This window comes from Adiantum capillus-veneris, chromosome 30 (assembly GCF_014529385.1).
Source record: "Adiantum capillus-veneris isolate H3 chromosome 30, ASM1452938v2, whole genome shotgun sequence".
NCBI classification, from domain to species: domain Eukaryota; kingdom Viridiplantae; phylum Streptophyta; class Polypodiopsida; order Polypodiales; family Pteridaceae; genus Adiantum; species Adiantum capillus-veneris.
The window spans coordinates 24,964,467-24,990,719 of NC_140960.1; the positions used below are offsets into that span (position 1 = coordinate 24,964,467).

The following is a 26,253-nucleotide window of genomic DNA, read 5'->3' on the forward strand; positions in this document are numbered from 1 at the left end:
ATGTTTATAGCTTTGGCATTGTCTCATTGGAGATGCTAACCAAAAAGAGGCCAACACATGCCCTTTTCGGCACCATGGGAGTCAGCTTGCCAATGTGGGTAAAAGATGCATACTCTGACAGAACCTTCGTCATTCTTGATCCACAGCTATTCAACTCCGAACTTGATTTTGTCAGCGAAGACCACAGAGAAGCCATGAAAGCCATGATGGAGGTGGCATTGTCTTGTACAGAAGTAAGGCCTCATGATGGACCGGACATGGAGACTGTGGTTCATAAGCTCACCTCTATAGCGTCATCCCTCTCCTCTTCTGTTTTTTCACTGTGTAAAATCTCTTCTTTCGGGGACAAAGAGGTTGCTCTTATGAAAGGGTAAGCGACATAGACATGTGCTAATTATGTCATGTATCTTTGAGAATATAGTTTAATTACTAGTAGGAGATGCCTCTCGAGTCATTCTTTGGGAAAGAGTGACGCTTTGCTCCTCATTGCAGAAATAGGAAAACAAATGTCAACTCTCTTGCAGTGCGCACATGACGTGCCTTTGTTCGCTTTCGGATCCCAAGAATACTAAGGTCCACCTCTTTTTTTGGCGTTTAGGCAATTGTTTTTATCTTTCGAGCAGACGATTCCTCAACATTGCAAAGGAGTTGTTTGTTCCGAACGCACACATTCGTTGTGGTGGGAAGCCCTTCCAAAGGGCTTTGCAACAAAAAGCCTGAACAAGCTTTGTCAAGATCTACAAATTATGACAGCAAACTTGCGAACGATCGAGTTTCCATGTGCGCAAGAACAGTTCATTTGTTGTCGTTCACAAAGTGGGAACGAACTGAGTGGCTTGCATCCATGTGCACATTGCATCTCTCAAGGTTGCCTACATATACAAAGCTAGATGTGCATGAAAAGCTTTTCTGATCCTTTATTGTGGAGTATTGTGAGATATCTTGTTTGTGATCTCCATTTGTACTTTAACTTGACTTTGCAAATAACATGATGCATAGATGTATTTAATGAATTAAAGTCTACTGCACATTAATTAACCAAAACCAACCATGGACTTAGTCCCCATATTTATATTTACTAACATGCAAGTGATCGTGACATATCTTGGTGTTCAACCATTAGCATTTAAAAAATCCATATCTAAGATTGCAATTTGCAATGGTGGTATTAACCTTCCCGTGTGTTTTTCAAGGGTAGGCCTTGTGATTTTATCCCTTGTTTTGTTACACATGATTGATAAATCATATTATATCTCTTAGCACACACATTTGTCAATTACAAAATTTATATTTATATCCTCTTAAAGCCCTTGACATTGCGGGCTTTACATTGTTGAAAATTGAACTAGCGGCCCACTAGTTCACTAAGGCCTTTAGCAGGCCAACCAAAAAACAGAAAGTGAGAAGCCAGAGCAGTCAATGGCAACGTTTATAAACGCACAGGCACAGAAGCTGACCGACGATTCACTGGAGTGTTATTCCATGCTTGCTCATTCTTTCGACAGACTAGTCTCTTGTTTCTTTGATTTCCTTGCTGTGCTGTTCGTGACAAGAGCTGGTTCTGCTTCAGTATGGCTGAGCTGCCTGTTGGACAAGCCAGCATCACGACGACAATCGACAGTGCGGAGCGGAGGCTCAATGAGCTTGGTTATAGGCAGGAGCTGCGCCGGACTATGGTAATCAGCACTGTGCAATATCATTCAACATAAACACGCTTCGTGGAGAGAGAGAGAGAGAGAGAGAGAGAGAGAGAGAGAGAGAGAGAGAGAGAGAGAGAGAGAGATATTGTTTTAATGTCGTGGGAAACTATCCCTAGAGACCTTAAAGATCTATTCGACGAGGAGAGTTGAACTCAAGACCTAGGAAACTATCCCTAGATACCTTAAAGATCTATTCAACGAGGAGAGTTGAACTCAAGACCTAGGAAACTATCCCTAGAGACCTTAAAGATCTATTCGACGAGGAGAGTTGAACTCAAGACCTGTCATTCAAATGGGAAATGGTAGAGCTTGTGGTCTCAAAAGAAAAATCTTGGCTAAAGTGTCTTCTTTTATGTGAAAGGAAATGGTTGGTACCACTACTTGATAAATATATATAAAAGGCACATTAGTCTAGGCCATGAAAAGTTACCTAGTAGTGTAGAGAGGTTGATAAACTAGTTGAGGGGCAATTGGTTGTTAGAAACAAGTTGTAGGAATGCACACATAGCCTGAAGAAAAAGGAGAAGCTCAATAGCACAAAATACGTTACTTCCAGTACTATGGAATATACAAGATAAAGTTGCATGCAACCAATACATGAGAAGAATATCAAAGCAATGGAAAAGTGAAATGATGATGAACTGGACAGTAAGCAATTTGGCGACTCCTATCTTTGAGTGTAGACAACAACTTGGACTCAAACAACTCAAAGATTTCCCTCTGATTCATCCGTAAACAAGCATGCTGCCCTCTAGCCGATTGAATTTCTTTCTAGTGTGGCCATTGATTGGATTGCCCACACTACTAGTCTGAGCCAGCACAAAGTGTTCTCAAGAGCCACCCAAACTTTTCCATGCTAGCACAAGTGGTTCAAAAGGCTCTAGAATTAATATGTGCCAGCAAGGAGGGTGTTAAGAGGCTTCAAAACTAGTTTGTGCTAGCACAGACACTTCATGAGAGACTCATCTAGATGATCATGAGAAACTTGGGATGCACTACTTGGATCATTTATGACACTAACAGAAGATGTGAGTTCTTTCTTAGGACAATCTCTTTTGATGTGACCTTTAGTTTGACACAACATCTTTTTTATTTTCTATACTTGGTTCTTTCTTGAACATATTTTTCAGGGAGGAGGAGGGGGGCCGGAACGGTCGACTAAAGCGAGGCTTGAACTACCTCCATTCAGCTTAGTCCCAAATAAACTCCTAAACAACCCAAAAACTACCCCCAAATCTGCCCTCAAACTACACCAAATATGTTCCCCAAATAGTCCCAAATCTGCCCCCAAAAGCTTACTTTTACCCGTTTCGCCCTGCATTTCGCCGTTCCGCCTCATGTTCCCCCCGTTCCGGAACACCGTTCTGGTTATTCCCCGTTCCAGAACGGTGTTCCGTTCCCGACTCCGTTTTGGGAACGACACTCGTTCGGAATGCCGTTTTGGAACGTTTGGGTTGCGTTCCGTCCGTTCCCTTTTACAATGGCTGTAGTTCCTACCATTCTGTTGATTCTGCTCGTTCTAAGGGTTTTGCGAGGTACTTGACTTGTTCTCCTTCGGCTTACCTTTGTTAGGGCTTCATTTCTTGTGCGAGAGCGATTCTGACGGCCTCATTGTAGTCCTTAGGGCAGAAAACATGCACATTGTATTTGATGTGCTTGTCCAAACCAAAGAGGAAAGCTTCCTTGTGATCCTCATGAGACTTACGCAATTGAATACCAATTTGTAGAATACGGTTAGAAAAAACACCGCCACGAGACTACAATGGTTAGAGCCGGTATGGATGTCCTTACTATCCTACCTCGGGTGTGTGCCTAAGCAACCGAAGGATTTCAAAGATGGTGGCACGACAGTTAAATTTTTCACCTAGGGTGAAAAATCGTAAGAAAGCATTGCAGTTTCCACATTAAATCGTCAACTTATATGCTTTGGGGAACTATACAGAAGAATCCGAGATTTCGTGAGCAACGGGATTTCTTAAAGATAATGCTATGTAGTGGTGGAGTTCAATCACAACAAAACCGCATGCTCCAAGGACCTGACAAGCTTTCAAGACAATATTTGCATGCAGCTATATGACTTCTCTCTTTGAAGTCCACATCTTGTCAGAATGGGGCAACTTGAAAATGCTTGTCACAGATACCATGGACGACTATAACCAAAGGGTTCTCGACGTCTACCTCCAAGTGTTAAGTTCATCCCCTTGGACTACCAGTGTGAGCGATACACCATTGGACTACCATATTGCAAGAATATTGTTTGTCCAAGCAAGTCACAACCATGCAAGAGCTTTTGGACCATGCTGCGGTCGGCTACAAACTCATGAAAGGAAAGTTGGAGTTTACCACAAAAGCAACCCCGGCTACTAACGAGAATTCCCAAAAACAACGATCAAATCCTTGGGAGTCTCGTGAAACCCAATCTCAAAGGCCTCGTTTGACACAATGTCAACAAGAAGCCCTGTTACAAGAAGGCCGATGCTTCGACTGTTTTCAAACAGGGCATACGTTGAATACATGTCCTTAGCGAGCCTCGACTTCTTCAGAGCAAGCTTTTGCTCTGACAACAGAACGATCCCCAAGGCCACCTCCGACTAAGAGAGCTAGACCTGCTATTGGGACTAGCACCCGATATTTATGGCGTAAACCTCAAGGGTACAAATGAGTTGTGCAGAGCTTATGGCAAAAGCAACGGCTTAAAAGCCCTGATCTTCTTTGACCCCGACGCTTCAGAGAACTTCATCCATCCAAACTTCCTGAAGCAGATGGACTTAAAAAAAAAAAAAAAAAACCCATAAGCGCGGGTGAATTTTATATTAAAGATGAGCAAAAAGATACAAAAAAGCCTGCCAGGCTACAGCTGGCTCTGAGACATAACCCCTAAACATCGAGTACATCATATATACAAAGGCTTTCATTGAAGCTTATCAATTTTGGGATTGGAGACATTCCATGTAGTAGTGCCCTTCATTGATCCTTTCCTCAAGGTGAGCAATTTAAATATCCATCTTGTTCTCCCAATCATCACGAGTAAAGACTTTGTCTTCGAGTTCGTTTCCTCCTGCACCCCACGACTGAACTCGATCATAGAAGTGTTTAGAATCCCTCAAGATTTCCTTCTTGGTCCTGTAAATGGTGACTTGATCCTGAGTGATCTTAATATCCTGCACATTAAGCGAAGAGAGTATGGTTCTCAGACTAGGTGTCTGGTAAGCAACCTCAAACATTTTACAATTCCTCATACGCCAGATTAACCACAAAAATTCTGCATGAGACTTATTCCAAAACACTGTTAGAATTCCTGCAAAATCCCCTAGAAGTAGTTGTTTCCGAAGCCAAGAGTTCGGGACAGAGGAGCAAGAATTTCCTTATTGCAGGGGCAGGCTAAGAATAGGTGGCATATGTCTTCAATGACAAGGTTACATCTGCAGCAAATCCCAACCCCGAGGTGGGCTTTGAGAGCTCTCTTCCCTGTCCAAGGAGCCTTGTGAAGAATAAGCCAGAGAAGTACCGACTTTTTTGGCTCGATTGAGGGAGCCCATAAGTGAGAGAATTTGAATTCCCACTGTTTCGGGGAGTAGCTCACCTGCCATCGTTTATTTAAAGTAACTGGGATGGAGCCAACTCCCGAGGTAGATGCCCATACAGGGTTAAGGAGTTTAAATTGCCCCACCCAGACAAAAGCTTGAGTGTCAAGAGGCAGGGGATCCTGGAGGGTCCAAGTAAGAATAGGAGGAAACACCCGCATCCTAGCTCTGATAATCTGGAAATCCCAGGGTTGAATTCTGTACTTAAGGGCCAATTGGAGCTCATCCAGCTAGCAACTATTGATAGGGTCCCAAAGTTGGGCCCAGGTTTTGAGACCTTTTTTGCATAGTTACATGGGACGGCGGGTCGGGGTCGGGAACGGGGACGGGGACGGGGTCGGGACGCAAAAGTCAGGAAACGGGGACGGGGGTCGGAACGGCAAAAAAAGAAGAAGATTTTTTTTTGCATTTTTTGACCTACACACATGCAACACACATAGAGGATCACTTTGACCACAAATTTACACTAAATAGACCAAATAACATGAGTCATATAGACGCAAATGTGCTTATAAAACATCGAGAAATGAGGACCAAAAGATGGCTTTTATAGCCATTGCGGTGCTTCAAAGTTCAAACATATGGCTATTGGAGAGGAACTAGCCACTAGAAATGATCAGTTTTTCAAAATTTTAAAAAAGTCCCCTGCCGTCCCCTCCCGTCCCTTGCCGTTCCCTGCCGTCCCCTGCCGTCCCGGGGACTTTTTTCCTGCATTCCCACCTAGCAGCCGTTTTGCCGTCCGTCTCCACCCGTCCCTGCCCGTCCCCGTCCTGGAATCGAGCGTCCCCCGTCCCTAGGGTCCGTCCCCTCCGTCCCCTGTAACTATGCTTTTTTGTGGAGGCTAAGAGCCCTTCGAAGAGCTGACTGTGGTAAGCGGGGAACGTCAAGGCAAGACCACCAAATGGAATCATTAGGGGGGACAGAGTACTGGTGATTGGAGAGGGAGTTCAAGCTGAGATCAGCCCTGTGCCTATTCCAAGCTTGGACGATGGACCTTAACAGATTGGATCCTGCTGAGAGAATGGCCTTGCTGCCAAAAAAGAGCACTAAGGTAGGAAGATGGGACCAGCCTTTATGCTCTGTCAAGCAAGACCAACAGATGGACTTTGATAATGATGCAGAGGGTGGAGAACTTGAAGCCGAGCTAGCCACGAGACAAACTCACAAACTCCAAGGATACCATGGAAAAGTCGATTTCCACATTATGAAGTTAGGCAATTGCGATGTTCTCTTTGGCATGCCTTGTCACAACAAGAATGATGCGACCCTCCAGATCCGAAACCGTACCATTACCTTGATGTAGAAGGACAAGCTAGTCATCCTTAAAGTTTGGCTACTTGAACAAAAATCTGAATAAATTTAATAATTGTTTTGTATGTAGATACTTTTGAACGTGTCTGAGAAAGTACTTTTGAAATTTGTTTGAAATGGATTGAATGTGTTTTAATTCTGTCTTGGTGCCGATTTGAATTGTTTGGCTCTTGTTTTAATATTGGTTTCAATGCTTGGTGATTTACTTCCGGGTGGAGTAGTGAGAAATGTTGTTTTTAGTATTGTCTGAACCTCAAAACGATGCAAACGGGATGTTTGGGACGCGTTTCGTTGTATGTTTGAAAACCTTGAAACGACGCAAACGGGATGTTTGGGGAGCGTTTTATTGTACGCTAGAAAACCTTTGAACGACACAAACGGGATGTCTAGGGAGCGTTTAGTTGTATGCTTGAAACCCCCAAGCAACGCAGGTTGCAATTTGGGGAGCGTTTGGTCGTATCAGTCCTCTGAGCTCATGACTCGGACCTTTTTAGGTTATTTGCAGGGGCAGTGATGAGCAAAGTTTGAATGGCTGGAGAGCCAAGATCGGTTCTGCGTGATTGATCGTATCTGCAACGAGGTTAGCTTCACTAGAAAAATTATCATCTAAACCATCATCCTTGTGAACAATCACATCTCTATCATGCAAAACATGTGTGCCGTGCTTTGGAGAAGAAAGGACTGAGAGTGTGTCCTCCTGTTTCTTTTCAAGCTTCGCCTGCACATTAGAAATAAGAGGTAAAGAATGAATAACTTCCTCACCACGAATGGTAATGGGAGAGTCACTTTTGCATTTAGAATGAGAGTATTGTCGGCCCAATCAATGAGAGGGTTATGCTCACGAAACCATCTAATGCTCACAAACTGAAAGAGGAGACACTACAAATTTTCTACGGAAGGAAGCTTGCTGAACAATGAATAACACATCAAGGCACTCGTGTAATGAGAGAGTCCATACCAAAAGCAAAGCCCGACACCTCGAGAGGAGATGTCTTGCTAACCTCAAAGCGAGCTCTGTCTACAAGTGTCACATGCACATCTAAGCCTATGTGCATGTGGACAAGCTACTTCAGGTCCAGGGTTCAGGTCAACTTAGGAAGTGTTTTGGCACCTTTGTGAGCTTGTGCGCAGGCCGTGCATGTCCAAGCACTTAGAGTAGTTGCATATCCTCTGGTCGCACACAACATGATCATCAACATGACAGTCAGTACCCAGCGTGAGCATTTTACAGTGCACATAACCATTTCCCCTATTTATCCATTTTTACTTATTGTTTAATAAGTGACTTGTTGGAAAACTGGGTAGGGTAAATTTGCTAAGTTAGTTTATAAGAAACCTAGCGCTAGCACTATCTGGCAGAAGAGGCAGCAGAAGTTCCAGCAACTTGCAGTGCACCTTCTCAGCAAGACCGGCAGGAGGACTAGCGTTTTCCAGCCAACAAGAACCAGATAGCGTTTTGGTTGCATTTTGAGTGCATCGTCGTCGCGTCGCCATCGCCGTCCTCGCCGACACAATGAGCAATTAGCAGATTTTCAGATATCAGCCCTAGCGTTTTCATAATTTAGTCTGTCCTCGTCGTCGTCATCATTGTCGTCGACATTGTCGGCAAGTTTATTGCATCTAGACCATTGTACCAGATTTGTGCAATCAATTATCAATAGCATAGACCTCTCTCGCCATAGAGAGGAGGGCCCTTGGAGAAGGGTTTGAGAACCGTTTGGTGTTGAATTCTTCTCTCTCTCTCTCTCTCTCTCTCTCTCTCTCTCTCTCTCTCTCAGCACCTTCATTCACAATGTCATTCACTTTGTTTGTGATCATTTTTTTTTTTCCAGAAAAAGATCCTTCTATTAGTTAATGAAGACTGCCCATAGGGCTACATCCACCTCTGCAAGAGAGGGCTAAAACAAGCATGATGGGGAGACTCTCCCAATGAAAAAGCAGCATATATACAATGAGGCTAAATCAAGAGATGGGAGGAGGGAAGAGCCACACAGGTGGACAGTAGTGCCATCTGAGCACCCCCTGGACTATGGTGTAGAAAGGCCCAGGGCGCCAGAGTCGAAGGAAAGCCTCGCGGCGCTCCCGCATGCTGTCGGATCTACCCTGTAGTCCCTCAAGCTGTCCTCTGAGAGTATGGATCAGCTCTAGCCAAAAGTTACGAACAGTCTCTGTTGGTGGCACAGGGCGAGCCTCAAAGATGCGGAAACAGCGAGCCCGCCAGATGAACCAAAGTGTCAGGCCACTGATGAGCTCCCAACACTCCTCTCTCTCACTGCACCACTCCTGTGGAGTAAGCTCTGTAGCAGGCTGGAGTGTAGGTCGCACCCCCTGCATCACTATCATCCTGCTCGTGGAAGATAGCTCAAACTGAAGTGCCGGGCCCGTGAGGGTGGACCAAGCCGCTGCCCCCCAAGTGTACTGTCGAGCCGTGGAAAGAGCAGGCATCAGCCAAAGAACACGTAACCACACCTGCTGGGCCGAGGGACAGTCCCAAAGACAATGACGTTGACTCTCCACCAACTGGTCACAGGTTGCACATGCGGCCGAGAGACCACTATGCACAAGCCAGCTCCCCACTGCTGTGGCTTTGTGTGCAACCAGCCATTGAAACAAAGTGACGCGCCGCGGTTGTCTGGAGTCCCACAGCCTCTGCCAAAAGGCTGCCAAGAACTCGACTGTGAGGCCCTCCTCCTGCCAATGACGTGCTGCAGCGGGGCGGGCCTCTCTGTGTGCTGCAAGTATATGACGTCCAAGCCGAACAGTGTACTGGAAGAAGGGGACTCCTGGGCGGTCTGCAGAAGAGAAGGGGTCCCTCCATAGCCACTCCCCAGGATCCCACTGTACTCGTGCCAGTGGACAACACTCCTAAGCCCACAGCCTCCAGTGTCCAGTCTCAAGAGCTGCTGGGTTAGGGTCTATGACGCAAGTCCTCCCACAGATGCCCACAACTCGGATCCTCTGGAAACAGCACTCTGCTACCTGCGGGGCCTCTACTGTAACTCGCTGTAGTCGTCCCCCACCCTGAAGCTCGAAGAACAGGGCTGGGACAGTCTCTGAGCAGGCCCTGACTGAAATGAGAACCTCCAGTCGTGTGAAGGCTCCCATCCATCGGGGTGCTACTGGCTCGAGAGGCGTGAGCCACTCAATTGGAACTGACTCTGAGATGTCCTGACACATGCTCTGCACCCCTCTCATGCCCTGTAGCTGGAAACCCTGCACCTCCTCTGACAAACCTGTGAACTCTAGCCAGTCACCTAGAGAGCGCGCTGGACCTGCTTCCATGGGACCCCAAGAAACATGAGGCCGACTCCCAACCAAGTGGCCTCTCTAAGTACTAACCATGGGGTTCCAGACGAGGGGCTGTCGTAGGCGCTCCTCCGTGCACGTCGATTGTCGCTGCTCTAGGCCACGCCGTAAGAGCTCCCAAGATCGAAGCAAACTCACAGCGAAGCGGTCCTCCAGTCTCCTGCTCAAACCAACTCGGCGCATCTCTGTAAAGATCCATCTGGTCGAAGGTTGCCAAGGGCCTCCTGACTGAGGCACCCTGGCACGAAGCCTCTGCAGCAAGAACTCCTTCCAGGGCTCCTCTCTTGGAAGAAGTCCTCTGACTACGAACTTCCCAAGAAGGGCTCTGCTCTGTTGTGCTGGATCAATGATCCCAAGCCCTCCCTGAGAACAAGGAAGTGTGATGACCGACCAAGCCACCTTGGCTCGGGCAATCTGAGTGTCACGTCCTGACCAAAGGAAGTTCCTGATCAGCCTCTCTACTTGGCTGATACAAGAACTCGAGAAGATCCAGCAAGAAGTGATGTACCACATAGTCGCCAACAACACCTGGTTGGCAACTACTACTCTACCAGCCAGCGAAAGTCGTGCTGAGCTCCAATGCAACAGCTTTCTCCTGATGGATAGGAGAAGAGGAGCAATCTGCTGCTCGGGGGACAAGTCCAAACCAACCTGGCAACCCAAGTACTGAACTGCAGTCCCTGGGGGAATCCACCTGAAACCCTCTCCTGGCATCCAATCTGGCACAGGAGCACTGCCAACTGAGAAAGCCACTATCTTTCTCCAGTTGATTAGTGCACCCGATGCACAGCAGAAGGTCTCCAAAGCCTGCTCACATCTATGCAGATTGGCCTCCTGGCCCTCTAAGTACAAGGCTGAGTCGTCGGCAAACTCAGCGTCTAGGAGCTCATCTCCCCGAATCGGGAGTGCTAAGCCCCTCAGGCCAACCTGTTGTGACACCAAAAATCTGCTCATCGCATCCGCATAGAACAGAAAGAGAAAGGGCGCAAGAGGACAACCCTGTCTGACCGATCGTGTGAGCAAGAAGCGCTCTCCTCTACCTCCGGCCAAAAGCACCTGACTGTGAGCCTGTCTGTACAAAGCTGACACCCCTCTAATCCAAGCATCTAAGAAGCCCATCCTGCGTAGAGTGCCCTCTAGAAAGTCCCAGTCAACTTTGTCGTATGCCTTCTCAAAATCGAGAAGAAGAATCACAAGGTCCTCCCCTTGGAGCCGTGCCAGGGCAGAAGCCTCCCAAAAGGTGAAGATGTTGTCAAGGATACTGCGTTCCTTGACAAAACCTGTCTGAGTCCCATGTATAAGGCTCTCCAAAAGTGGCTGAATCCTCAAACTCAGAGCCTTGGCAAGAATTTTGTAGGCTGAGTTGAGGATGGTGATGGGGTGCCACTGTCGAATCTCATCCAAGGAGCCGCCCTCCTTTGGAATGAGGTAAATCAGGCCCTCACTCATGCTATCCGGCATCACTCCTGTGTGTAGAATGTATTGAAAGGCACTACAAAGATCTGGGCCAAGTAAGTCCCAGTACTCCAAAAAGAAGCTGGGAGTCAGTCCATCCTCACCTGGACAGCTACCTTGAGGGAGGGCCCTAAGAGCCGTGTGCAACTCCTCAAGCTGAAGAGGCATCTCAAGCCTCTGGCGCATCTCCTCAGTCACAAGACAAGGCATCTGTGCCCAAACCTGCTCCCTGCATGCATCCTGCCGCTCTGACTGGGGCTCAGCCGACAGTAACTCACGGTAAAAGCCAGTAGCAACTGCACGCATATCCTCGGGCTCACAAACAACTGACCCATCAGGTCTCCTCAGCTGATTGACCTTGGCATGCGAGTGCCGAGGTCCCACTGCCTCAAAAAAAGCACCTGTCACTCTGTCACCCACCTGAGTCCACTGGGATGCCTGTCGGTGAAAGGCAAACTCATGACGCCTCTCCTCTGTGCAAGCAAGCTCCTGTCGAGCCTGCTGTAACTGCTCCTCCTGCCATGGACTGTCTGGATGCTGCTCCTACATCCTCTGTAGTGAAGCAATGCCTCGTCTGAGACTCTGCTCCTCCTCTCTCGCTGCAGCCCGACGAGCCCGAGACTCCTGTAGAAAGAAGTGGCTAAGCTGCGCTAGGCCTAAGGCCACTCTGTCTGCAGGTAGATCCTGGCTGTCCATGCCCTCTGTCCAGAGAGCCTCTACCCTCTCTCTGAGTGCAGAGTCCAGCAAGACCCGCTCTGGGATGCGAAGCATCGTGCTCCCACTCCTCTGTCTGTCTGCCACTGTGAGGATCACTGGTGCATGGTCCGAGAAGGATGTCCCTGCCAGGATGCCCACTGATCCCCCCAAGTCACTGAAGTGGTCACTAGTGTAGAAGCGATCTATCCTCGATAGATTCACTCCTCCCATCCTGCGTTCCGATCTAGAGAAGGCAAGACTATCTGGAGGCCTCACGAATCCAGAGTGCTGCCAAGCATCCGAGACCCTCAAAGTCATACACAACCTCTCCCAAGCTGCTAACTCGAGTCCATGTACAGTAGCATGGCTGCCTCCAATCCTGTCAGAAGGGTCCTCCAGCATGTTGATGTCCCCTCCTACACACCAATGGTCAGCCTGTGGCAAAGACTCAACAATCTGTGACCAAAACGCTGCACGAGCACTCGCCACATTGGGCGCGTAGATGTTCAGGAAGCCCACAAGGCCACCCTGAACCTGCATAGTAATCCACTGAGCCTTGCCTGGCACAATAATCCCTCTGCCCACAATGGCCTGCTGCCATGAGTCCGCAATAGTCATACATACCCCACCCTGGATGCCTCCAGGTCCAAAAGCAGCTGACGAAAAGGTATCATATCGTCCACGCAAAATCTGACCACCTCACCGAATGCGGCTCTCAGATAGATGGTGCTCCTGAAGCATAAGGAGATCAATCTCTCCTCCCACAAGGCAATGCTGAAGCTCCTGCCGCAATCGGCCCCGCTAGCGCTGAAACTGGGGCCCACCGAGTCCCTGCACGTTCCACGAGACGATCCTCATGGGGAGCGATAGAGAACAGATGCTGCCGCAGCAGAGACGGCCTATCTTCGAGCCTGGCTTGGATGGGGAGTAATCCGCATCCGAGCGTCCTCTAGATAGGCGAGACTGTAGTGAGTGCCTAGCCCAAGCCCAAGTAGAGCAAGCCGTGCGTAAAGCAACCTCCTCTGTCCAGGAGTCCTCATGAATGTATACATAGCAAGGCAAACACTGCGTATCAGCAAAAAAGTACACCACAATGTGCCTATATCCTGCTGAGTCTGGGGGTGTCACTGCAAACTTGGCCAGTGGCCACAAAGTCTGCAGCAAATCTGTAACTCCAAGTTCTCCCATGTCGTGAGAGAACTCGAGAACTTGAGTATGCAACCATCCCAACACTGAGTCGAGGGACCACTCTGTCTCGGCCCTACCACAGAGGGGGAAGGAGAAGCCAAATGTTGAGTCCACGGCCTCTGTCCCCCTAGCGGCGAGGAACAAAGCATGGACCCTGAAGCAGGCTGCCTCGTGGTTTGCTGCGGAATCGCCGAGAAAGCAAGTGAACACGTAGTCGAAGAAATCCCAGCGGCGTCGGAGGTCAATGCTCGTCAGACCACGAGGGATAGCTGCAAGAGAAGATGTTTGAATCTGCAGAGGGGGCCGCAAGAAGGGCTGACCCTCTCTCGCTAGGCGACTCGTGGCAAAGGCACTGCCAAGAGATCTCGTAGCCGCCGGCGAGGAACCAGTCTCTCGAGTCGACTGTGGAACTGGAGCAGGAGGGGGGGGAGAAGGGTCTGGGGGGGCGGGGGGGAAAAGGAGCGGGGTTGGGCGACAAAGGTAGAGGAACGAGGAGGGGAGTGGACGGGAGCAGAGGGCGGGGGGGAGGATGAGGAGGAGGAGGAGGGAAACTCTGCAGGGGGGGCGGCTGGTGAGGGTGAAGCGAAGGTGGAGGCTGGCGTAGGGGGATCCTCCTGCTCAAGAGGACCAAAGCGGTTCCACGTGGGAACCCACTGCTGCTGAGTGGGCACCTGAGGGCCACTCTGAGTACCAGGCTGTCGCTGTGGCCCCTGGCGTCGACGGCCACCGGTCTGCTGCCACCCCTCCTTCGCTGGAGCCCCAGGCTCGGAGGGTGGCTCTGTATCTGTGCGCTGTGCCGCTGGTTGTGGCTGCGGCCCAGCCTTGGCAGGCTGGGGCTGAGGCTGAGGTGCTGGTCGTGGCCTCCTTCGTGGACAGGCCTTCGCCAGGTGGCCCATCTGTCTGCAAATGAAGCACTGGTTCGGGAGGCCCGAGTACTCCACACTGTGTCTAAACCAACCCCCACTCACCCGAGGCAGAAGGATGACCTTCGGGAGCGTGTGGGTATCTCTGACCAAAACTCGAACTGAGGGGATGCCAGCCGCCTTGGCAGCTATTGAGGCTGCCGTACGAGGTGTCTCCAGGACAGTCCCGATGGCGGAGCCAATCCTGGAAAGCAGTGGTAGGTACTCCCTCCGTAAACCCGGAAAGCAGACTGAGATGGGGATGTCTGCCTCCTCTACTAGCACATCCGCAGCCGGGTCAAAACCATGTCGCCACTGTCGAAAGTGGGCTCGCGATGCTCGGATGGCCAGCGGACTCATAGCTATGACCTTGGAAGCCATCTCGGAGGTCTCGAACTCGATCTGGTAGTATCTCCGTCCGAGAATCTGGACATCCAAGATCTTGCCCACCTCTGCGAGAAGGCGGGCCTGGAGAAGGTCTCGCAGCTCTCCTCTGCTAGGAAGGGTGCGGAGGATTTTGTAGATGACCGAAGTCGCCTGCAAACGCTCTACCTCAGCGGCTAGGCTCGCTTGCTCTGTCGGCGATAGAGCAAGTCGAATGGTGGGCTCAGCGGGGTCGGGCGAGGGGGCTTCTGGCGAGTCCCTCTGTGGCGGAGCTGGAGCCTCCATCTGTGTCTACTGCTGTGTCGTAAGAAATGGGTGACGGGCGGATGATGAAGTCGGGCGCAGGCGACAGTGCCCCAAACTGAAGCAATGCCGAGGACTGGCGGGATTGGAGGTATTGGGGGGCGGGGCTGGAGGGTTGAGGCGAAAAGTGGGGCGAAAGGCGAGGGGGGTAGCGGCGGCGACTTGCGGGCGGGCAGGGCTGAGTGACGGCGACGACTGGCGGGCGGGCAAGGCTGCGAGGCAACGGAGCAGGAAACGGGCGGGCTGGGAGGCAGTGGGCAGCGGGGGCAGCGGGTGGGGCGCGCTGGGGGGCTGCGCGCAGCGAGTGCAGGCACAGGCGCGCAAAGGCAGGAGGAGAGGGCAGCGATGGCGAGAAGGGGGGAGGCGCGCAGCAGCAGCGAGGTCCTTGTTGTTTGTGATCATTGCACTCTCTCACTAAAGGAAGGTTCTCCCTTCCGTAAGTAAAAGGAACCCTTGAGCACAGTTCGGAGCACTATCTTGAGCAAAGTTCAACATTCACTTCTGCTGCACCTTACATTGGTATCAGAGCTTTGGCATTGTTCTGTATCGCTCAAGGAAAGAACCACAAGAATTTTTTTTTGCTTGTTGCAGTCGCACATAACCCAAGTCCACTTGGGCGTGTGTCGATTCCTAATCGTGTTTTTGAAGAGTGACAGGTAACCCAAGAGAGAAGGGCTTGTCTGGCCTCCCCTTGTTCCTCTTTTCACTCAGTGAGAGCGGACCGTGCACTTAGCGGCCGGCCAATCGACGTGAGGTAGGAAAAAGCAACCTTGGTGTGAGCGCAAGGCCGCCAAGGGGTGCGCCCGTAGGAAAGAGTCGAGCTTGGGTAAGAGAAAAGACTTCTCTAACACAGATTGCAAGCTAAAGAACTCAAGAACCTCGAGAACTCAAGAACCTCAAGAACCTCAGGAACTCAAGAACCTCAAGAACTCAAGAACTCCAAGAACCCAAGAACCTCAAGAACCCAAGATCCTCGTGAACTTAAGTACCCAAGATCTTAGTTTATGGTCATCACCCGAAGCGGAATGGATACTTTGCGTGAAGGTGATGAGCATGGAGGTGGTGAAGAAGAATTTTTCCCACCAGGAGGTTTTTCCGACCCTCCCCCTTCCCCATCTACGCCACGGGTTGTACCAAATCTTATGGAGGCTTTGGTCAAGACGATGATGGACATAATGCTACAACAAGAGGCGCAACGCGCCACCTTGGATCGCGAGCGTGATCAAGCGCGCTTGGCGGCCGAAGAAAGAAAGGCAGACTTGGATCGCAAGCACGAAGTAAGACGGTTAGCCTTGGAGCGCGAGCGCAAGCAAGCAGGCTTGGCGGTCGAAGAAAGAAGGGTAGCCTTGGAGCGTGAGCGTGAGCAAGCGCGCTTGGTGGCCGAAGAAAGACGAGCGGCCTTGGAGTTAGAGCGTGAGGCGTAGAGAGACCAACGCATGCAAGAGTTGGTCCTACAGGTACTCACCTTGAAACCCGAGCCGGTCAAAGAAGTTGGCAGTTCATCAGGTAGCACAAACACAGATTCGGACTCCAACAATACCGTGACTGAGAAGTTGACGTTCAATAAGTATGACGGTAAGATGGATGCTACTATTCACTCTTGGTTGCATCAATTTAATGCTTTACTTTGCGACAACTAAGAAAACAGGAAATAGCAAGGTTTTGACGGCAGCCATTGTACCTTGCCAGTGATGCCATTAATTGGTATCACGCATGGCAAGAGGCACAATTAACCGCGCACCTAGAGGAAGTCGAAGAAGGCGTGCCCCTTTCCTTCAATTGGGTCGACTTCCAAGACAAGCTCAAGGGGCGGTTTATGCCACCTCAGTACCTAGCATGGTTGAAAGACGATTGGCGCGGTCTCAAGCAAAATGGTATGCCAATTATGTCTTTCTCTAATCGTGTTTTGCAGCTCGGCACCCAATTACACAAATCGGATGATGAGCGCAAAGAGGCATTCCTTTATGGATTGGACGAGTATGTCAAGTTTGATGTCGAAGTACTCGATCCAATCGATCTCAACAAGGCGGTAGCGATTGCTCTCGCACAGGAGATGAAAGGAAAGCCTAAGGAGAACAAGTCTTCTCACATTACCTCTCAGACTCCTTAGAATCCATAGAACGGTAAGAATGGTAAGAACAGTAACTCTTGTAGCCAATCTTCCTCTAATCCTTCGGAAAAGAACTCTCAAAATGAATCTAAGGGTAAAGCTAACACACTTGCTAATCCTAAGCTGACCCCGAATGAAAAAGCCGCACAAGGAATTATAGGAGGATACATAATGGCAAAAGAACAAGTTATTTATTCTAAGGAAGGTCGATGTTATAATGTCATTCTAAGGGTCACATAAGACGAGATTGTCCTAAGAACGAACCTAAAGAACCCACAAAGGAACCCACAGAATTCACATCTTCTATTAATGCAATCAGAGAGCACACTAATGTGTCCCAAGTTTCTCACGATCATGACGATGCATCTCTAATGCATTGTTATGGTTATGTGAATGGTCAACGCATTGTGGTCTTCTTTGATTCTGGTAGTATGCATGATGTGATTAGCGACTCTCGTGAAGAGCGCACGTCTAGAAGGTTGACCCATTGATCCCATTGCGGCCTCTGGGTTTGCTCGTGGCATGCACTCTTCGTTTACGCATGAATGTCCTGATGTGACCGTGTCCATTCAAAATGTCCGTTTTCGTTGAAAGTTTGTGATTTCTCCTCTCAGCATACGACTTGATTTTTGGCATTAAGTGGTTTAAAGGTCATAATCCACAAGTTTGTTGGAAAGAAAAAACTCTCAGTCTCATAGTTGAAGGAGCACCTCTCCTGGTTCTTCAATGTGACACTAAGATTCCATCTATGTTACTAATCTCTCACTCTCATGTTTTGGACGAGGATAAAACACGTAGTCTCATTCTAGAGAAGCATGATTTGTTGCATGAAAAAGAACAAGAAAAGACCCATGACACGGAACACGAAAAAGAATGTGAGAAGGAGACTCTCAATCCTTTCTTCTCCACAACACGACACATGTTTTGCATGATAAAGATGTGATTGTTAGTAAGGATGATGGTTTAGATTATGCTTTTTCTAGTGAAGCTAACCGCATTGCAGATACGATTAGTCACCAAGAACCGATCTTGGCCCTCGAGCCGAGGTCCAAAGAACCACTCAGGAAGTATTATGTGTTGGCATGATTAGTCAGCAGGCATTGTTCGAGTGTTTCATTCGTGACGATTTCTTGTATTTTTGTCACTGTCTTTATGTGTTTCCTTTTCACAGGCATGCTGTATTGTACGATGCACATGATCCACTCACGGATGAGCACGGATGTATGCGGATCACTCTCGAAAAGAACAAAAGTTTGCATTCAAGGAATTCACGTTGTTTACCGATTGTCCGTTTTGTCAATCGCTTTTCCATGGTTCTTCCTTGGCATGACACAGTCTTAGCAAGAGCACGAGAAAGATTGTCCATCAAGCATCGGCATTTCCGTTGTGATTTGCCACAGTTGATAAGTTTAGGTGGAAAAGTCAAGATTCGATCTCATTGTTTGGGTGTGTTTGGTGAACAGTTTGACTCCGTCACTTTGTTCATCTGCATTGCATGCATAGTCCTTTAGGCCGAATAGTCTTTTTCCAGTCAATCTACATGAAATGGGTTTGTTCATGATTTTGTGTTGAAAGTGGTTTAAGGAATTTTCCTCCTCGGAGATTCTTGACGAAGGTGGACCCACGTCCATAGATGCAGCCGCCACAAATCACTGTCGCTTTCGGCACGGCCCAAAGAAGCAAGCATTGCAGATCTTCATGAAGTTCAAGTATCGCACGACCCACGCATCAGAGTGGGCCGGCGAAGAGTTCTTCCCAGGATTCCAGACGTTGTTGGCGCTCTCCCTCGACGCCATACAACTCGATACCAGTACCTCACTTTGAAAAGGAGGGGATGTCATGTGCACATCTAACCCTATGTGCATGTGGACAAGCTACTTCAGGTCCAGGGTTTAGGTCAGCTTAGGAAGTGTTTTGGCACCTTTGTGAGCCTGTGCGCAGGCCGTGCATGTCCAAGCACTTAAGAGTAGTTGCATATCCTCTGGTTGCACACAACATGATCAACAACATGACAGTCAGTACTCATCGTGAGCATTTTACAGTGCACAGAACCATTTTCCCTATTTATCTATTTTTCACTTATTATTTAATAAGTGACTTTGTTGGGAAACTGGGTAGGGCAAATTTGCTAAGTTAGTATATAAGAAACCTAGCGCTAGCGCTATCTGGCAGAAGAGGCAACAGAAGTTCCAGCAACTTGCGGTGCACCTTCTCAACAAGACCGGCAGGAGAACTAGCGTTTTCCAGCCAACAAGAAGCAGATAGCGTTTTGGTTGCAGATCAACCTAGCGTTTTCTTCAACAGAATCAGCCTAGCGTTTCCAGCAGTACCAGATCAGCCCTGGCGTTAGTAGATAGCAGATCAAGACCAACGTTTTTGCTACAGTGTCCATGGCGTTTTCCAGATTGCAGACATTGCTAGCGTTTTGCAGTTTTTCGGCGTCAGATCAGCCCATTGCATCAGCATTCTCAGTTTTCAGCACTTAGACACGGCAAATCTTGTCCCTAGCCTCGCAGATCTCACCTACCCGCAGCAGATCCTCGCCGCACCGTTAGATCAGCCAACATTTTCAGTTTCAGCCCGCTGTCCGCAGATCTCAGCATCTGCATTTTCAGCGCATTGTTGTCGCGTCGTCGCCATCCCCGTCCTCGCCGACACAATGAGCAATTAGCATATTTGCAGATTTCAGCCCTAGCGTTTTCAGATTTCAGCCCATCCTCGTCGTCGTCATTATTGTCCTCGACATCGTCGGCAACTTCATTGCATCTAGACCATTGTACCAGATTTGTGCAGTCAATAGCTTAGACCTCTCTCGCCATAGAGAGGGGGGCCCTTGGAGAAGGGTTTGAGAACCGTGTGGTGTCGTATTGTCACGTGACACATCCAAACCTATGTGACCAGGGTTCAATTCAGTCAAGTCAGTCTAGAATAGGAAGTGATCTGACACTTTTGTGAGTTTGTTCGCAGACCGTGATGTCTAGGCACTTAGATTAGAGGCATATCCTCTGGTTGCACACAGCATGACCATCAGAGTCTTACAAGATGGCGAGCGTGTTTTTTCGAGCAACAAAAAAAACGAGCGAGTCCCTTAATAAAGTTATTTGTGAATTACAAACATTTTCAAAAGTGATAAGGAAAAAGAGACAAAACAAGTGTGATAAGTGGTCATAGAGTATGATAAAGACAATTCAAGAGATATAGCAAACCACAAATACAGACCAAAAGAGCCTTACACAAAAATCAATGTATATTAAGTCACAAGACAATGCATTTTCAAACATTATAGTACACAAGAGCTATAGAGCACAAGATATTGCAAAACAGCCTACCATCCCAAATCATCTCATCGTTGTTTATGGTTGCACATAATTTAACTTGAATCACACTCATCATCGATAAACAGATGCCACCTTCAAGGCCTATCTTTCAAGAAATCATCGTATAGTGGGTCCAACATCATGCGGATCACATCTGCCTATAGTTATATTTGCAATGCACTTCATCCAAACAAAATACACTACATACACTTCAAGAGAACATGGCTGCCATGCTCACAACTTGAAATGTCTAGAGGAAAATCAATGTAGTTAACAAGGATCTTGCTAGATCTATCTAAGATTCTCTCTCTTTTCAACCAACTATAAGAACAACACTTCTATTTGTAGCCAACACCTTTATTTGCTTATTATTGATTACCTGTCAATGGGGTTTCTTTTGACATGTGTGTACTAAAACAATAAATTCTCCTCTCTTTAATGTAACACTATCTAGCAAAAGCTACCTTCAGACCCAAAACATCTGATATGAGACCACGAGCATACGCATATGGACTAAGTCTGCATAAAGACACACCTAGACACTCAAAGCAGCTAAAGACCTTGTTTTCTTTAGGACGTCCTCACCTTTGTCCACATTTAAGTGGCTATCATTCCCCTCATCCACACACAAAGCCACCTCAGGAACTATGTGAACAGGGACAAGCTTCAAAGTAGCTTTTTGATTGGCCTTCTTTGGAACTTCATCCATTGAACCCAACTCAGTGTTTGTACTCTCACTCTGATCTACATGATTATCAAAATCATCAAAACATGAGGAAATAGACACTAAATTGACTTGACCATTATAAAGAGGATCATCAATCAAGGAAGCCCTTCTCGAGGAACCACGATCAGTTGCTAGACTACATAATTAAATGCCCTCATTGTTACAGAATTTGATTTTTATGTGTGTGAGAGATACACTTTCATTTGGCAAATAACGTGAATGCATTTATATGAATGTATTAAACTTGAGAGAAACTGGATTACATTTGGAGAAGTCGGATAGTACAAAAGCATCTTAATTTATTTTAATACAAAAGTGGTCCAGTTTACCAAGGAGCCGATTTTGTTTTAAAAAAAAAAAAGTCTACCATAGTACTGCGCGGATCCGTCGATGGTGGCGGTGGCGCCGTCTCGTGCTAGAACCCGTCCGCGCCGGTGCGGAATGGTTTGGACTAGTTTCACCAAGGGTAGATGTCACAAAGTGATGACGTGGCAGACAACAAAAACCCTAATTTTTGGCTGAAACCCTAAAATTCCTGCAAGCCCTAAAATCTGCTAGAAACCCTAATTTGCAGCAAACCCTAATTTTTGGCTGATACCCTAATTCCAGAAAACCCTAAATTGCCGGGGAGATGCCACGTGGCAGATGGTACGGATTTCCGTGAATTACAGCCAGCAGTACGGCAGTCCCGAAAATTGCGCTGGCTGTTTTTGCTTTTCTCTACGCTGGGCCAAGAGAGAGAAAAAGTTGATTGCTTTTATTTTTACTCTCATTGAGAGAGAGAAAAATTGCTTTTGCTTTCAAGCTTTTGGGGCTTTGCTTTTGGGCATCCCTTGTAATTTTAAATAAGTGGTTTGGGCATTCACTTCTGAGAGCATCTGGACGCAGAGTCTGAGAGTGAAACCCTAACCGCTCTTGTACTTTGACATTGATTAATACATAAAGAAATACCGAAAGGGGCGTCAGTCTTTGGGACCAATATCTCTAGGCACGGAACTCCGCCGGGCCAGTGTAAATCTATTGTGATCTGTGAATTGTTTTGAAGTGGTTATTTGGTGCTGTCGCGATTGATTCTTGACTTGGAGTGTCCAAGTCTGTTATAGTGGTATCAGAGCACGGCCGATTTCTCTTCTACGGGAAATCCGATCCCCAATTTTTTTTCCGTGGCACCTATGGCTTCACGCAAGGATCAATCGACTCCCTCTGCATCTGGAGATGCGGGCTGGGATCACAACGAAGATTCAGGCAGAGAGTATGGCCCGCCTCGGCCTACTTAGGCGGAGAGACAAGAGATGGAACTTCGTCAATTGATCGGCGATGCAACGAAGATGATGCTCAATTTTGCGAAGGATCCCAAATTTGCAAAATATATGAGCGAGACTTCTTTTCAGGAAGTGCATGAGCAGTGGCAGAAAACCACTACACCACCCCCGAAATCTACTCTCAAGAAACCTTCTGATCCCAAACAATTTTCAGAGAAGGAACTAGAAGAGGTGGTTGATGCATGGATTGCTCAACTTTTTGGCACACAGAAGAAAGCCAAAAAGCATGGCAAAAAGCAAAAGAAAAGCACTGACTTTCCAGGTTATTTGGGTCATCAGTCGACTTTTGACAAAGCAAAGAAACAGAAGAAGCGTGTTCGATTTGAAGGAGTACCCAGTTCTTCTTCTTCTTCTTCTGACAGTTCTTCTAGCTCTTCAGATTCGAGCGAAGAAGACAGGAAAGGTAAAAAGTGAAGCAAGAAACAAAGCTTCAGAAAGGGCAAGAAAAAGCCAAAGAAGGCTAAATCTCGCCCCGAGCCTGATAGTTCTACTGAGGACTCGTCTACAGACAACTCCGATTCTGATGATGGAAACTTCTATGCGAACAAGAAGAATTTTTACAAAGCCAACCAATATGACTTTCTGGAAGATAAAAGCAAGAAAGTCCGAGAGTTTAAGGAAGGTGGCCAGTCAATTAAATTTGACACTTTCTCAGGATACTCAGATGCTTCGAAGGCTTTGTCTTTTATACAGCAGTTTGACATCGCTTTCGCGGGAGGACGCTACTCAGAGCACTCCAAGATTCAGAGAGCCGCCTCTTGCTTGATAGGAAATGCTCGCACTTGGTGGTCCACTCTTCTCTTAAACAAGACTGCGCCAGTTAAATGGCTGAAATTTAAGAAGTTTTTTTTCTTCTTGGTTGATGCAAGAGTATGAACGAGATATACGAGCTGCTTGGAACCATCTTCGGATGACCAAGAAAGATACAATCAATGCTTATTGTGAAAGATTCTGGAGCTCTTTTCTACCCGCCTCTTCATTTAAGAAGATCTTGTTCAGAGAACAGATTGAGCGGTTCACCTTGGGTCTACCTACAGAGATCCGAGATCGCTGCTTGGAACAGAAGTCAGTAGCTTCTATTCGATGAGTCATGCGAAGCGGGGCTTTGCCATTCACTCTGCCAGTCTTGACCTACCCCACAGATGAGGCCATGACACAACGAGCTGAACAGACTTTTTTTTCCAGAAAAAGATCCTTCTATTAGTTAATGAAAACTACCCATAGGGCTACATCCACCTCTACAAGAGAGGGCTACAACAAGAGTGATGGGGAGACTCTCCCAATGAAAAAACAGCATATATACAATGAGGCTAAATCAAGAGATGGGAGGAGGGAAGAGCCACACAGGTGGACAGTAGTGCCATATGAGCATCCCCTCGACTATGGTGTAGAAAGGCCCAGGGCGCCAGAGTCGAAGGAAAGCCTCGCGGCGCTCCCGCATGCGGTCGGAGCTACCCTGTAGTCCCTCAAGCTGTCCTCTGAGAGTATGGATCAACTCTAGCCAAAAGTCTCGCACAGTCTCTGCTGGTGGTACAGAGCAAGCCTCAAAGATGCGAAAACAACGGGCCCGCCAGATGAACCAAAGAGTCAGGCCATTGATGAGCTCCCAACACTCCTCTCTCTCACTGCACCACTCCAGTGGAGTCAGCTCTGTAGCAGGCTGAAGTGTAGGTCGCCCCCCCTGCATCACTATCATCCTGCTGGTGGAAGATAGCTCAAACTGTAGTGCTGGGCCCGTGAGGGTGGACCAAGCTGCTGCCCCCCAAGTGTACTGTCGAGCCGTGGAAAGAGTAGGCATCAGCCGAAGAACTCGTAGCCACACCTGCTGGGCCGAGGAACAGTCCCAAAGACAGTGACGCTGACTCTCCACCAACTGGTCACAGGCTGCACATGCGGCCGAGAGACCACTATGTACAAGCCAGCTCCCTACTGCTGTGGCTCTGTGTGCAACTAGCCACTGAAACAAAGTGACGCGCCTCGGCTGTCTGGAGTCCCACAGCCTCTGCCAAAAGGCTGCCAAAAAATCAACTGTGAGGCCCTCCTCTTGCCAATGACGTGCTGCAGCGGGGCGGGCCTCTCTCTGTGCTGCAAGTGTATGGCGTCCAAGCCGAACAATGTACTGAAAGAAGGGGACTCTTGGGCGGTCTGCAGAAGAGAAGGGGTCCCTTTATAGCCACTCACCAGGATCCCACTGTACACGTGCTAGTGGACAACACTCCCACGCACATAGCCTCCAGTGTCCAGTCGCAAGAGCTGCTGGGTCAGGGTCGATGACGCAAGTCCTCCCACAAATGCCCACAACTAGGATCCTCTGGAAACAACACTCCGCCACCTGCGGGGCCTCTACTGCAACTCGCTGTAAGCGTCCCCCACCCTGGGGCTCGAAGAACAGGGCTGGGACAGTCTCTGAGCAGGCTCTGACTGAAATGAGAACCTCCAGTCGTGTGAAGGCTCCCATCCATCGGGGTGCTACTGGCTCGAGAGGCGTGAGCGACTCAGTTGGAACTGACTCTGAGATGTCCTGACACATGCTCTTCACCCCTCTCATGCCCTGCAGCTGGAAACTCTGCACCTCCTCTGACAAACCTGTGAACTCTAGCCAGTCACCTAGAGAGCGTGCTGGTCCTGCTGCCATGGGACCCCAAGAAACATGAGGCCGACTCCCAACCAAGTGGCCTCTCTGAGTGCTAACCATGGGGTTCCAGACGAGGGGCTGTCGAAGGCGCTCCTCCAAGCACGTCGGCTGTCTCTGCTCTAGGCCGCGCCGTAAGAGCTCCCAAGATCGAAGCAAACTCACAGCGAAGCGGTCCTCCAGTCTCCTGCTCAAACCAACTCGGCGCATCTCTGTAAAGATCCATCTGGTCGAAGGTTGCCAAGGGCCTCCTGACTGAGGCACCCTGGCACGAAGCCTCTGCAGCAAGAACTCCTTCCAGGGCTCCTCGCCTGGAAGAAGTCCTCTGACGACGAACTTCCCAAGAAGGGCTCTGCTCTGCTGTGCTGGATCAATGATCCCAAGCCCTCCCTAAGAACAAGGAAGTGTGATGACCGACCAAGCCACCTTGGCTCGGGCAATTTGAGTGTCACGACCTGACCAAAGGAAGTTCCTGATCAGCCTCTCAACCTGGCTGATACAAGAACTCGAGAAGATCCAGCAAGAAGTGATGTGCCACATAGTCACCAACAGCACCTGATTGGCAACTACTACCCTGCCAGCCAGCGAAAGTCGTGCTGAGCTCCAATGTAGAAGCTTTCTCCTGATGGACAGGAGAAGAGGAGCAATCTGCTGCTTGGGGGACAAGTCCAAGCCAACCTGACAACCCAAGTATCGAACTGCAGTCCCTGGGGGGATCCACCTGAAACCCTTTCCTGGCATCCAATCTGGCATAGGAGCACTGCCAACCGAGAAAGCCACTGTCTTTCTCCAGTTGATCAGTGCGCCCGATGCACAGCAGAAGGTCTCCAAAGCCTGCTCACATCTGTGTAGATTGGCCTCCTGGCCCTCTAAGTACAAGGCTGAGTCGTCGGCAAACTCAGCGTCCAGAAGCTCATCTCCCCGTATAGGGAGTGCTAAGCCCCTCAAACCAACGTGCTGTGACACCAAAAATCTGCTCATCGCCTTTGCATAGAACAGAAAGAGGAAGGGGGCAAGAGGACAACCCTGTCTGACCGAACGTGTGAGCATGAAACGCTCACCTCTACCTCCTGCCAAGAGCACCTGACTGTGAGCCTGTCTGTACAAAGTTGACACCCCTCTGATCCAAGCATCTGAGAAGCCCATCCTACATAAGGTGCCCTCTAGAAAGTCCCAGTCAACTCTGTCATAGGCCTTCTCAAAATCGAGAAGAAGAATCACAAGCTCCTCCCCACGGAGCCGTGCCAGGGCAGAAGCCTCCCAGAAAGTGAAGATGTTGTCAAGGATACTGCGTTCCTTGACAAAACCTGTCCAAG

The 26,253-nt window shown here is 48.6% G+C and overlaps 1 protein-coding gene across 2 annotated transcripts in view; it reads left to right on the forward strand.

Annotated features, from left to right (window-relative positions):
* The first annotated feature begins 1,352 nt into the window (after positions 1 to 1,352).
* The window catches only part of LOC147417683 (amino-acid permease BAT1 homolog), a 90,066-nt gene continuing 65,165 nt past the window's right edge, over positions 1,353 to 26,253 (forward strand). Inside the window, exon 1 of one of the 2 annotated variants that reach the window (XM_086507362.1) lies at positions 1,353 to 1,676. In XM_086507362.1, the coding sequence (XP_086363488.1) occupies positions 1,572 to 1,676 (105 nt within the window). In that variant the 5' untranslated portion in view covers positions 1,353 to 1,571. The remainder of the gene's footprint in view (positions 1,677 to 26,253) is intronic. The other variant, XM_086507361.1, reaches the window with a different exon arrangement.